Raw genomic sequence first — 14,990 nt, 5'->3', positions numbered from 1 at the left:
CTACATAGTAAAGTTGCTTTCTAAAAAATAAAATAATTAAATACTTTTTTTCCTACTTGCATAAAACTGCTTAAACAAATAAAAGGATGTAGTCATGAAGCTTCAGGAATTTTCTACTCCTGCTATTTGGAAGGAACACCAATCCTCCCAAAAGGCAGATTTAATCTGTTTAAAACTATAAAACCAATGAAAGTATTTTCCCAGGACCGCTTATTCCGAGGTCAGATATTGAGGGAAGGGTGAAAATCACAAAGTGTACTCCAATAAAATATATGACATGCAACCAAAAGAAATACAAGATTCTGCCCTTCCTAAAATCCATAAAGAATCTTTGATATAACACAGAAACCAATGTCCGTGGGCTACACACAGTGAGACTGCAGGAAAAGTATCCTATTTTCAAGCTGCCTTAAAAACTCACTCTTTTCAAATGTATCCTGCTTTGCAGCTAAATTATTTTTTAAAACACAAGGTACCTATGACAAAACCCTATGAAAATTAAATAGCTGCCATCCATCAGTTCAAGCCTTTTAATTAATTTATTCATTAACATTATTAATTTGTTGTCTACTCTGTGTCAGGCACTCACACTATTTATCAAAAGGCTCCTAACTAGTAACCGTGCCTACAGATTACCTGACTCCACTGCTACCTGCTAGGATTCTTCTAGGAGCAAGAGGGAGAAATCTCAACCTCATGTGCTTAAGTCAAAGGGGTTTTATTGGAATATATACCCATAAAGATCAGTGGTAAGGCTGGCTTCAGACTGGCCAGAGGTTCAACTCAGCCAGCTCCTCACCCTCATCTCTCAGGTCCCCTCTCCGCTGGCTCCCAGCTCTCTGCTCCCCATGGTTCCAGCAACCCAGCCTCCTCTCCCACCACATCCATGGCCAGGGGATAGATGTAGCACCCGCTGATTCCACCACGACCAAGCAAAAACCCAATGCATTTCACTGGGTCACATGCTTATCCTTAAAGCAGTTGGTGTGGTCACGGGAATGACATGATGAATGGGTGGACTGAGGTGCACGCCACAGTTAAAATGCAGGACCAAGAGCAGCGCAGGTACAACCCCTCAGAAGGAGAACAAATGATGGCCGTCCAACCCCAGCACATGTTCCCCACCCCCCCACCCCCGCCCCCAATCTACCAGAATGCATGCATGGAAGATAATCCTTCATTCTGTTTCTTTCTCTATCAGCATCTACTTAGCCTAGAGAACCAACATCTTCAACCTCATCTCCTCAAGCACCATCTTTTCTCTGGACAGCACCAGTTTCAGCCTGGGTAACAGAAGGAGGAGGACTGAGATTCAGAGAGACTAAACTGAAGTGTGAAACAGACTCATAATCCAAGGGGTTTGGACAGCCCAGGGGTAGATACTGGTAGAAAAGTACATCCTAGTAGTCTTGGTCTAATTTTTACAGGGAAGGTGGAAAGGAAGGAGGGGCTCGACCAGACTATTTGGTTATGCTGGCTGCACAAGAACATGTGGAAAATGGATAAAGATTCTGGGATTGTATGCATGTGAGAAGGGTATTTAGTGTGTCCGCTTCTAAAGTGAAGAAGCTACATGTTTCCCAATTTGCTGGAAAATTTAAGTCCTTTCTTCACACAGAAAATAGGCATTTGATGCACAAATTTCTATAAGTTTCCGAGCCATCTCCAAATCTCCAAATGATTCCATTAAAGAAGGTCATACTCTGTGAAAAAGTAAGCTTTGCAAAACTGGCTTCAAAAAGAAGAAAAAAATCAGTCCCATTTCCTAAACAGACAAGGATATTTTTATCCAGCTTAGGTCGAGGTGAAGAAAATATCTGGGTGATCTCAGTTAGGCATGAATGCCTACAAATGGGCAGGTTGTTGAGTTCCATCTACCTGTACAACTGTCAAAACAGGAGCCCTGACTGACATTTAACTGAAGTTAAAAAATTCCCCGAGAAGGATAATAAAGCTAAAATAGCTAGTGACACAGTGCTGCAGCTACTTCAGAAACGGGAGTGCTAAGGATTCTTGGAAAAGGCAGAGAAGAGAAAGGGAGCCCATTGGTGCTCGGAAGACTCTATAAACACATGCCAGCAGCCAACAGTCATAAATAAAGAGTCGGGCATTTGAGAGTTCTGCACAGGGCCCATGTCATTTATTTTGGTAGGTTGACCCTGGATGTGTAGGCTTCAAAGAACATGCACTCTTGAACAAGCGGACAGTCCCCGGATTTATTTCAACACCACCTTAAAATAACCTCAACCAAAAATACCATCTCCAACGAGCACAAATAAAAGAAAAAGAGGATGAAAGATGCTAAGAGGATAGCAAATGAAGAGCAGATGCTGGGCCCACCATAACCTAGATAACCTAGAGAACAGATGTATAGAGTGACCTCGTAAAGAATAGCCGGTTTACTAGCAAAAAACAATAGTCATCTAAAAAGATAATAAACTCATATGGAAGACTAAGACCTCACTATGAAGCAATATAGAAAGTCAAAGGCTAACTTTACTGTGATGATGATTTCCCTGTGAAAATATTTCTACAATTCTAAAATGCTTCTGCAGTTGACATATTTTTGACAAAGGCACTAACGACAAAGTCTACATCGTCTACTTATACAGCTCCTTTGGGAACTATAAGAAAACATTTGTCTAAGGCCAGGTCGTGCCAAATGGAACTGACTGCTGGTCCAGAGAGAGGAGGCAGCCTTGGGCATAGAGAGCCAAGTCGCCTACACATCCATCCCACCAGCCTCTGGCAAGTCTCGGTCGGTGCCCGAGGATGGAGGGGTACAGCCCGTCCACACAAGGCAAGGCCAGGTTCCAGCTCATTTACACATTCCCATGCCTCACCCCCGGGCTCCAAGTCCCCAAGGACAGACTTTGTAATTGGCACCACATTTTTCTCCTTCTCCTCTTGCAGGACAGCCCGCTGGAGCCCATCAGTCCTGTTCTGGGAAATGAGCATAAAGCAGACACGAGGATGGGAGGCCTCTCCTGGGGCCCAGTAAGAAAGGCTGCACCCTGCTCTGTGGCCATGAGGCCTGAGTTACCAAGAACACTGAGGCCTCCACTCCCCCAGCACCACACATTCCCTCCAGCCTAATCCCAGGACCCGCCTCCTCAAGCCCACCTTTCCTCACCACCCCAGTCCACAGGGATCACTCTCTATCCTTTGAATTGTTGTGACACCTCTATCATTACGATCTATTTCCCATTTACCCTACACTGCCTATTCCACGCTACTTTTATTGTACCACTCTAATTGTCTCCAAGGACATTCAGGGCGGGGCAAAGTAGGTTTATAGTTTCCAGTACTCGAAACAGGGTTTATTCTTGTATTATTATTTATTAATGATTGTATTATTTTCCATCGGAACCCTTGTAAACCTACTTTTGCCCCACCCTGTATATTCTCAAAGATGGCAGCAGTTCTTTTCTTTCTAATATTCCCTGCAGCACCATGAAGAATGCCAGGCCCTCACTTATATTAGAATTTACATTAAAAGAAGGAGATAGGATACAAAGTCCTTGGCTTGTTGGCTTCCTGAAATAATGGACTTGTACAGTGACTTCAGAGCAAAAGCACAACCTTTATCTGTAGGATCTTTAAGGACAGACACTACATTTCACCTTTGTACCCTAATGCCTAGCACGTGCATGTGCTGAGATTATCTGTCCAGTGAATGAAAATGAAGACGACCATGGCAAAAACAAAGCATGTGAGGGCTTGTAGGTAGGTCAGATACGATGAACCGGGAATACTTTATTATTGAATTTGAGTTTTCAGACAAGAAGGTTAGAAATATTCAACTGTGGAAGATGTTGCAAGTACAAGAAACGGAGATGGAAAAAAAAAAAGGGATTTCATCTGCAAATGTGGAATCTAAATGCCATGTAACTAAAACGGAGCTGAGACTTTTACTTTTTTTCTGTAGCTGGGAAAAATGTACACAGCTGCAGTTGAACAAACAGTCTTGAAAAGCTGATGTGAACACAGCCAGCAGGTAAAAATAAAAGCTGCACCATTAATCCAGATTAACTAGACTCGAGGGGTTTTTAAAGTGTGTTTGTTTTAAAAATCTAATTAGTCTTCATACTGGGTAGAAGTTTCCCAATTGGTGCAGAATCTGAGAAGTTTGGAGAAAGTTAGTTTATCTTTGCTGCAGGTCAGAAGTTCCTTGTGTGGTTGCTACATATGAATACGGAGCTCTTCCTAAAATTCTTTATTTGGAAATTTAAGACTCTTCAAGACACCAGTGTCCTGCCAGTGGGAGGGTGAACTGCGGAGCGGACTCGGGCGACGGTGAGGAATGTCTCTGCATGCTGTCTGTTGTAAGAGGTTTTGGGAGAATCCTTCAGATTCAAGTTTTGGTGACAAGGTTTTTAACTTTAAAGCAAAAACTTAAATTGTGAGCTCGGATCAAGTCCACGTATAACATTCCTATTGAAAGCCATACTTATAGTTTCCTGTAAAGTGCTTTTGAATGAATAAAATGCAGGCATTAGCATAATTATGTTAAACATAAGAGGAAAAAGAAGAAGAAGAACCAAGGTTGAAGATATTGAAGCTTGGACACACAGTCACTTAACTAAACCATGTTCTTGGTTCATTCGGCTCAAGGAATATTCATTGTGCATCTCTGCGTGGGGCCAGGCCCAGAGTGCTCTGGGTGCTGGAGGTACAGCTGTGGACAAGGCAATGTCACTGCTCACACGTGCTCTGCCTGGGGATCGCTGGGCAGGGGAACAGGCACCAAATACACAAGTTTACAAACACACACACACACACACACACACACACACACACACACACACACACACGCCAGAAGGTGCTAGGAAGGAAATGAAAGTAGGAAAAGCAGTTGGAGGTGGAGGGGTATTAACACGCCCAGGAAAGTCCTCTCTAACACAATGACTGCGTCTTTTCATAGAGAAGAGAGTCAGCCACGAGGAACTCTGGGAGTGGAGTGTTTGCGGTAAAGGGTGCAACACATGGAAGGTCCTGGGCCAGGTCTGCTTTGACAAGTTCAAGGGTCTAGACCAGGGGTGGGCAAACTTTTTGACTCGAGGGCCACAATGGGTTCTTAAACTGGACCGGAGGGCCGGAACAAAAGCATGGATGGAGTGTTTGTGTGAACTAATATAAATTCAAAGTAAACATCATTACATAAAAGGGTACAGTCTTTTTTTTCTCTCAATAGTTTTATTCATTTCAAACGGGCCGGATCCGGCCCGCGGGCCGTAGTTTGCCCACAGCTGGAGAAGGAGGTGGGATGCCTGATGAGAGTCTGTGAGGGGCATAGAACAGTAGCTGAGGTGCCACAGGGAGCCACAATGACCTGTAGAGTCTTCCAGGACAATGTTCGGACTTCGGCTTTCTCTCTGCATAAGGTAGGAGGCACGGGCAAGGTTGACAGGGGAAGGGTAGCAGGATCTGGCAAGGACACCTTCTAAAAATGGGGGCTTTTCTAAGGTCGTGGCTTACAGTGAAAAAAATATATATAGTGTTCTAAACAATTGTAGTATTATTTGTTTGTTATTTAATTCTTTTCTACCATGTAAGTTCCATGAAACCAGAAACCCTGTTGTTCTTGTTCACCATTGGCTCTTCAGGGCCTACAACAGTGCCTGGCATATCAGAAGCACTCAAGGAACATCTGTTGAAAGTACAAGTGAATGAATAACTGCATGAATGGTGTCTTTGAACCTACGCACGTAGCTCGAGAAGACAGGATTCCTTTCTTACACCTTCACTACCAGACTGACTAAACAGTTTCCCCCAGTGTGCAAGTAGATGTACCTGCAGCATTCCCAATACCTTGTGCTTTGCTGTGGGCCCTAAGGAATGCAACTTTCTATAATAGCTTGGCAATAAATTTATTTCTCTGGGAATCTCTGATAAACAACGTTTTTAATAAATGAAAAAGAGGAGAAAAGTAAACATACAATTTTTATAAAGTTGTCATAGCCTGCCACGAAATTTTAAGTGGGGGTTATTTTTAAACTAGTTTAAATGGCTGTGGGAGGAAGGGTTGGGCTTATGTCCTGGGAAGTACTTCTACTCCCAAAGGCTTCAACTAGCTGTCCACCAGGGGAAAGGGCACTAGGAAAAAAATAGTTTTAACTGTTCCTGGCCTAAGAAATAGGGGACAAAATGAGCTTTTGGACTCCCGCTGCGTGTAATATAAGAATGCAAAACTAAACCACCACTTGGGACAAAGTCATGGAATCCTGAGTGTTTTGTCAAGAGGTTTATTAATTTCACGCATACTTCACAGCTTGTCCTGTTCAGAATGGAAAAACGAATAAAAAATCGGGATGAGAAAATATATGCCCATCTGTGCTGTGCAAACAAGCACTCCGGACACAGTTTTGCCTGTGGAGATGTGACAGAAGTGATGACCAAACCAAATCAGTTGTTCAATGTGAAACGCTGACACTTAGTAGTAAGTAAATAAAGTGGACACATACAGGAGGTTACAGATGTATGCCTTTCTCTTTCTTCACCAATGTCTCTAGGTGTAGAATCCCTTCATTGGATCACTTTTGAAAGCTTGGATGGTGGCACAAATGCTACCATGCTATTTTCATCCATTGAGGCACACAAATTACCATTTATTAAAATGGAAAAAGATATAAAGAGATAATTCAGAAAAACAACAGGATGGTCAAAAAACTATTTTTGAAAACACATCAACCTCACTAGTAATAAAAAAAAATACAATGAAATAACAAGGTGTTATTTCCCACCTTATATTAGCAAATGTTTTTTTTAAATAATAAAGCAATGGCACAGTGAGAAAGACACTATACCATGTTTCTGAAAACTGGTAAAACTTTAAAAAAAATCATTTGGCAACAAAGATCAATCATAAAATTGTTCATCTCTGTGACCCAGTTATTCCATTATAGGATCTATCCTAAGGGAGTAATCACATATGCAGATTAATAATTAACAAACAAGATGTTCATCATAACATTGTTATAATAGCCTTCTGTGAAAATGGTTAATTTGATAATGACATTTCCATAGGATTTTTAAAAAATCACATATCCTTCTAAAAGCATGTTTTCAAAGATTACATTAGAGTAGGTTAAAAGTAGCTACTCCAAAATTGAATGGGGTGATCCTAAGTTTCTAAACCAACAAATAAGAAGTTTGAGTATTCATACAATGAAAATAATGAGAGAATAAAATATAGTAAACTATTAACAGTGGTTAGTTTCTATGTTGATTCCAAATAGAATCAAAAGTAACATACTTTTATAATAAAAAAATTAACTGTTAAAAGAAGAGAGAACAGTATGATGGCATTATGGTGGTGAATGAGACAGAGAAAGCTCCTCTTCTCATGACTCCATTGAGTTCTCTCCAACACAGAGAGAACCTGCAGATGAGATCCCTATTTTCAAATAGACGACATGGCATTTTGTATAAGTTGGTGAGTCTGACATTAATTCTAGGCAAGTTTCTAAAATGGGTTCTTTAATGGAATTTTGTAAGAACCTAGAAAAAGAAGCCACCGATTGGCAGGAACATCCACTCAGTCATCATCACAGACTGCTCTGTTTCTTTGAATGAGCTTGTTGAAGAGGTGATGGAGGTCAAGTTCACTAAGTGGTAGATGACATCAAACTGAAAGAATTAGTATATCTGTTATCAGGATCAAGATCCTGGGAGACGGGGGCAAGCGGCTTTAGTCACTAAGAAGTCACATCTGCCTGTCTAGTTTCTTCCTGGATAAAATCACAGATGAGGGAATCCAGGGCAAGTCCATTAGTAAATGGTCCCAAACTGAGAGGAATAGCAGATGTGTATCAGGATCTAAAAACAGGGTACGGGATTAAGCAATAAGCAAAATCCAATGAGATAATATTCAACGAAGACAAGGGTAAGATACTATCATTCAAGGAAATAGTAGGGCAGACCTGACCTCACACACAATGTGTGGAGACAACTTAGGGGCTCTCTTCCTGAGCTGGAACTCAATGACATATACAGTTGGAAAATAGTTACCAAACATTACTCTCCCCCAGTGCAACCAAACCTAAAGTCATCAAATGCTTTTGTAACCCACTGAGTAAAGCAAGCAGAAAGGTAAAGGGACTTAAAACCAAGGCACTGGGTGGGTGCCAGAACAGGTGGTACTGAGCTTAACGATTCAGGTAGGATGAAAAGGCTAGGGAGATGGCAGCATCGAATGAAATACTTGAAGGGCCATTTTCTGGAAGGAGGGTTGATGTATGGGGCAATATCCCAAGGGACCAAGCTAAGTCCAACTACTAAAAACTACCGATTTTGAGGAGGTGATGGAGGTCAAGTTCATTAAATGGTAGATGACATCAAACAGAATTAGTAAAGTGAGACAGATTTTGACCAAATATAAGGAAAACTTCTTAATCGTGAGAGCTGTCCATGGTCATTACGGACTGCCAAGGGACACAGTGAGTTCCCTGTACCAGAAGTATGAATCTCAGGGTAGCTGGGCACTTGGCTCAGAAGAAAGTCAAACATAGTTCTGATCCATTCTCCCTCTGGATGCCTCCATGTTTTCTCTGATGAGTTATCTGGACCCTGCTTAGACACCTCCAGTCCTTCAAGAGACAAACTCATTTCTCTTATACAAACACGTATAATTGTGGGAAAGAATTTCTCTGTATCGAGCCAAGACCTTCTCCTCTGCTCTCTGGGACTAAACCTTGGACCATATGAGAGGCTTTAAAGTACTGAAAAATATCACGTAATAAGAACCCTTATAAGACTGTTCCTACTGTCAGTCATTCTACTCTGAGCAATATACTGTACATTAAGAAAATTGTACCAGGGACGTTCATAAGGGCACAAAACCCAAATCCCTACCGTAGAGACAGGTTAAGCAAACTATAGTCAAATGAATAATATGTAAGTGTTAAAACAGTGAATAGGTGGATGACTTCTGAATATAAAATACATATATGCAAAGCAATGGTGGGCAAAAGTTCTATAAAGGAAAAACACACTATAACTGTAAAAAGGGCATGTTATTACAAATTAGAAGCGAATTTGGAGTGATATAACTTCATGCTTTTTGCGTTTTCTCAAAAACTGTTTAACTATATAACAATAGAAATCTATATTCCCTTTTGATGTAAACCTATGTATTCGTGGCCTTTAAACAAGTGTTTTCAAAGTATCTAGGTCCTGTATTCTATATAAATCATTCTATATTGTTGGATGCATATGAAGAGGAAGGATTTATATAGTTGTATGATACAGGTTGTCCCAAAAAATATATACATACTTCAACAGCTTATAGCTCAATTTTGAAAATGAAATATATTTTAACAAATTCTGCCTTTATAATTATTCAAAGCATGTGTATATATATATTGGGGGACACCCTATATATACATGATGTAATCACAATTTCCTAAAAAATTAAACATAGAGCTATTATATGACCCAGTAATTCCACTTCTATGGATATACCCAAGGGAATTGAAAACTTATGTTCACACAAAAAAACAAGTATGTGAGTGTTCATAACAGCACTGTTCATAACAATAAAAAACTGCAAACAACTTCAGTGCCCATCAGATGATGAATGAACAGAAAGTTGTATATCCGCAGAATGGAATATGATTCTGCAATATAAAGGAATGAAATACCAGTTGTTGCTACAACTTGGGTAAACCTAGACAAGATCATACAAAATGAAAGAAGTCACAAAAGGCCACATATTGTATTATTTTATTTATATAAAATGTCCAGACTAGGCTAATCTAACAGAGACTGAAGGTAGACTAGTGCTTGTCATGAACTGGAGGACGCAATGAGGATGGTCTACAAATAGGTCTTGGGTTTCTTTGGGGAGTGGTGAAAATGCTCTAAATTAGACAGTGGTGATAGTTGCACAACATGGGAAATGGGCTGAAAAGCACTGAATTGTACACTTTAAATTACTGAAATGGCGAATGTTATTTGAATTCTACCTCATTCAAACTATATATCATCACAAAATACATATCACTATATATATGTGTTATATATTGTACATAATATATTGACATTCTCTAATACTTAGCACTAGTTTTATTAGAAGACTCACAGTACGGTCATTAGTCATGGGTGAAAGAGGCCTGGATTACTACAGCAAACACTAAAAACCTAAGTGCTGAAATCAAGACTTTTTCATTCCTTCTATTATTTGAATGTTAATTTACTTGGTGTGGGCTTACTTGCTGCCAGAAACTGGGTTGGGTTGAGGGGTGAACAACATACGATCCTCACCCTCATAGGGCTCCTGCTTTAGCAGGGGAACTTGACATGAAACAAACCATCACTCAAGTAAATAGAAAACGTGTAACCAGGGGCAGGAGGTGAAATACTGGGATCTGCGAGGGACTATAACAGGCAGATCTGACATAGACGGGGAACTGGGCAAGAGCCTCTCGGAGGAAATTATATCTAATCTCAAAGGTGAGAGAGTTAGCCAGGTGAAGAGTGAGGCCAGTGTCCCCATGATGAACGGGCAGTGCAAAAGTCCTGGGGCCGGAAAGACCTGACACATTCGGGAAACCCACGGGGCCAGTGGTGATCAGTGGGTAGTGAATAATGAGAAGACACACAGGCTGAGGGCGAGGAAGTAAAAAGAGGCCCATCCATCCACGGCCTTACGGGCCACTCTGAGGGATTCTCTCTTTACATCCTGATACAAAGGGAAGCCACCCAAGAATTTGAGCAGGAAAGTAATGGGTCCAGAAAGCATCACCCAGGCTCCCTCCATGGAGAAGGGGTTAGAGAAGAGCAAAGAAGAAACGAGGGCACCAATTAGGAGGCTATGAGCATAGTGGCTCGGACTAGGGGGTTTGAGTGGAAAGGAAGGGAAGATATTTTCAAAATCTGCTTTGATAGGTCATCACATTCCATTTTACAACTTAGATTTACACCTTTGGGAAAAAATGTCTGCCAGAAAGTCCAAAGCAGAAAAAGTAGAGATTGTTTAACAGGATGCTAGGACCCACTAGCATTGTACCCAGCACCAAGCCAAACCTACAAACGTGGCAGGCTACTTCCAGGAGCCCCAAAACTTTCAACAACTCAGTAGTACTTGAACCCAAATTGTCCCAGCAGAGGATTTTCTTATCAGCAAGTTCTCCCAGTGGTAAAGAGAGCCAGACAGTGAAGTAGAAACCCAAAAGTTCACGGCGATGAGTCTAGGCAATGTTTGGTGTCCTCACTTCAACCTAACTGCCAACTGGTTTGTCTCCGGAACATTTAGTCTATAGATCAGCAATTTTCCCTTAGATTGTCAAAGAAAATAATGACAACAGTCAACGCAACAATAGCTGTCGGGTGTGAATGGGTCAAAATTATATCTATTATTTGTCAGATCAGCAAAAATATTTTTATATATAATACAAAATATCTACCTATATATATAAAAGCCAGCGACCGGAACAACTGGAACGACCAGTTGCTATGATGCCCACTGCAGCCAGCAAACAGCCCAATCAGGGGCAGGGCAGGCCAACTTCCCGTAGCCCCTCCTCCCAGCTGGCTCTACCCACGATGGGCCTGCCCCACCCTGATCAGTCCCCAGCCCCTCCCCCCAGCCAGCCCATCCATGGTCACCCCCCCTCACCCCAATAGGGGGCAGGACCAGCTACCCAACTTCTTGCAGCCCCTCCCCCCAGCCGGCCCCACCCCTGATGGGTCCCCACCACCCCAATCAGGGGCAGGGCCGGCAGCCAACTGCCCACCGCCCATCCCCCCAACCAGCTCCGCACCTGATCAGCCTCCCCACACCATTCAGGGGTGGGGCCAGTCAGCCCACCACCAACAGCCCCTCCCCATAGCCGACCCCACCCCCAACTGGCCCCCCCACCCCAATCGGGGGCAGGGCCCACTGGCCAATTGCCCATGGCCCCTCCCCCGAACTGGCCCAGCCCTGATCTTTCCCTATGGGGTAGGCCAGCCGGCCACCCAACCTCCCGTTGTCTCCTCCTCCCGACCAGCCTGGATCAGCAGATCCCGCCGGGCCAGCCAGTACAAATTGGTGTACTGGGCCTGTAGTATTTTATAATTAGTTTATATGTGCCATGAGATTTAAAAAAAGGTTGAAAATCACTGCTATAAAGGAACCATTCTGGGAGAAAAATACTCTACTTAGCATATGCTCTGTTAGAGCCTTCAGTTAAACACACACACCCAAGAACTATCACAAAGCTCTCCTTAGCTGAACTGCCGACACTGAAGCAGACACAGAGGTTGTGATGGAGATCACAGAATTTACAAAGAGCAAACGAATGACTTTCACTATAGCAGGAAAGCAACTGTACATGGTACATGCATTTCTTTTCCTCTTAAAATAGACCCCTGCTACCCACATGGTCAATATCACTTCAAGCCCAGAGTTGTGATAAACAACTCTGTGTATGCTCCTTGTAAGCCACCCAAGACATGAAATCATGATGTTTAAGGCAAGCTACCTATTCAGCACCCCAGAGTATAATAGAAGCATGTGATAAAGATGAATATATGACCATCAATAATTACATATTTTGCAATAAACACTCTGCAAGTTGTCTTGTTCTCTTTTTCATTTAGACCGTGGAAATTCATTTTGCACTTAAAAATGTATAATGCAAAGAGATGCTGCTTAGCCTCGAGGAGTCACGTCATCATTTCTGCCTTTATCCCTGTCAGGGGTCTCAGCTTCTTTGAGGATGTAATTGATTGCTTACAATGTATCTCATTCACACAATGAATGACAGCTGTCTCCACTGCGCCCGGTCCTCCATGACTCCTTGCATGTTAAGACTCAGCCCTTTATGGTAGAGCTCATCGTCCCTCCATTCTCCCCTCCCTGCCCACTGTCCTTTGTACATAGGTTTGTCCAGGTTTACAACTGCTTCCTCTTCCAGCCTGGGAACTCCGTGATGCTTCATGCTCGTGGACCTAACACAGAGCCCGGCACAGGAAAGGCTCACAAATAACTTGTGGGATGAAATGAATGGGTAAATGCATCGGATCCACCCACCCTCTAGAGTTTTGGGGTTTTTTTCCACCTGCATCATCCTAAAAGTTAATGACCTTCAATTCAATGACCTTTCGGACAGTTTTCCATTTCCTCCCTTTTCTTTGCATTTCCGGATTGAAGGGGATTTCTACACTGCTTAGAAGGTGTTTATGAAAACCGGTTTTAAGAATAAGGAAGAATATTGCTTGCCGCTCAGGTTTACACACTGGCTTTGTACTGGGTGATGTTGAAAACGGACAAGAGAAGGCCTTTACTCCCCAAATTCATATTCTATCGGAAAACGACAAAGAAAGGATGCCCTTGGCAAGGGCAGAGAGAACCCATGAGTTAATTTCATCATCCTGGGATAAATAATTTAGCAGCACTTAAACTCTGAAAGCTCTGAGCCACCCACCTTGTGGTTTGATGGCACTCTCTTCTACGTTTACAACTTCCTGACTGTGAAGCAACAATTTCACTCCAACGTGCAAGATAAATACAACTGAAATTTATTGTTGCAACTGACATTCTTTAGCAAACCAAAAGATTGATCCTTCCACTGACGCGAGATAATCATAAAGCCGCTTTTACAAAGGGGTACTTAGGAGCCATTCCAGAATTTAAAAGGGAACTCTTCTTCCTCGGTTTACAAAGCCCAGTAAGTAATGGCTCCCTTGCCCCCATGAGATGTGTGGGATCCCTGGGGCTACCCAAGTTCTGAACACTCAGACCCAGCTTCGACTTAACTGTCCAGAACCTAGATCTTGAACAAGAGATCATGCTGGAAATGAAAGCAGCTGCGGTGGTAGTAACGAGAGACAGCCAATAGGCTTTTCAAATAAATTCTTTGACTAGTTGAGAGTTTTCATGAGAGCGGATCAGCTTCCACTCTAACTTACGTTACTAGTACACTGTGAGTAGAAAGGTTCGGCACAGCAGTTATTTAGCTGGAATGATCAGGGTACAAAAACTGGTGTTCAAAACACACCAGTGGACGAACCCCCCAGCTGCGCTCTTCTCCCCAGGGAAGGAGACCGGCTGGAAAGGGTAAGAAGAGGAAGGGATCGATAACATCGAATCTGCAGTGAATATTGATCATCCGCCCTGTGTAAGTCCGCTGCTGCAGGGCCCTGATGATGCCGCGGAGGAGGGCGAGTTGGGGGGGGTCTGCACCCTGAGATTCCACAAGCTTCCGAATGCCTCCCATCCACCTGCACTAAGCAGATGCCCTGCACCTGCCATTAGGAGGCCCGTGTCTCTTTCGACTGCTCAGAGCAGCCAACAGGAAATAAAAAAATAAAAAAGACAGCAGCAAAACAGTGAGATTTCCGAACGGAGCGTTTATCAGCAGATCAGCAGCCTCACTGCTCAACAGACAAGCGGGGTTCCCTCCCGCCCACCCCCGTGCCCACGGAGCACCCTCCGCGCCCAGAGGTTGGGGTGCAGCCCCCGCCCAGGCCAGGCCTGAGAGGCGGCGAGAGAAAGCTGCAGCTCCCAGGGAACCGGGGGATGCTCGGCGCCCCTCCTCCCGGGATGCGGGGCGGCCTCGGCCCGCGCCCCGCAGGGCAGCCAGGCCTCCCGCCGGCTCAGCATCCTCCGCCCGCGCCCTGCTCCGCCCGCGCCGCGCCACCAACCTTGGGCGTGCGGATGTGCTCCATGGCGGGCCGCGTCGGCGAGGTCCTGGGAGGACGCGGGCCCACGCCCGCCGCGCGCGCCCAGCGCAGGGAGGGGCGCGGGAGGGGGCGCGCGCGGGAGCGGCGGCTGCGGGGCTGGCTCCGCCTCCAGGTGCGGCGGCTGCGGCGCGGGGCGGGCGGCGGAGCACGAGGCGGCCGCGCGGCCCTAGAGCGTGCGGCTCCCGGCACCTGCCCGCGGCCACCTGCCCGCCCGCCCCGCCCCGCCTCCGGCTTACAGGTTGCCACTGGCTCCCTTGGAAGGCGGGCAGCCAGCGTCATGCTGCGGGGCTGCTGTTCCCCCAGACGCAATGGGGGCCTTGTTT

At 44.1% G+C, this 14,990-nt stretch overlaps 1 protein-coding gene across 1 annotated transcript in view; it reads right to left on the bottom strand.

Moving 5' to 3' along the window:
- MTMR7 (myotubularin related protein 7) overlaps positions 1–14,754 on the bottom strand; it is an 80,242-nt gene extending 65,488 nt beyond the window's left edge. Inside the window, exon 1 of the mRNA XM_036296592.1 lies at positions 14,629–14,754. Coding sequence (XP_036152485.1) covers positions 14,629–14,652 — 24 coding nt within the window. The 5' untranslated portion in view covers positions 14,653–14,754. The remainder of the gene's footprint in view (positions 1–14,628) is intronic.
- Positions 14,755–14,990: the final 236 nt, after the last annotated feature.

This window comes from Myotis myotis, unplaced genomic scaffold (assembly GCF_014108235.1).
Source record: "Myotis myotis isolate mMyoMyo1 unplaced genomic scaffold, mMyoMyo1.p scaffold_m19_p_3, whole genome shotgun sequence".
NCBI classification, from domain to species: domain Eukaryota; kingdom Metazoa; phylum Chordata; class Mammalia; order Chiroptera; family Vespertilionidae; genus Myotis; species Myotis myotis.
Note: the sequence above shows the minus strand (reverse complement) of the source record. Positions and strands in the feature narration are given on the sequence as shown.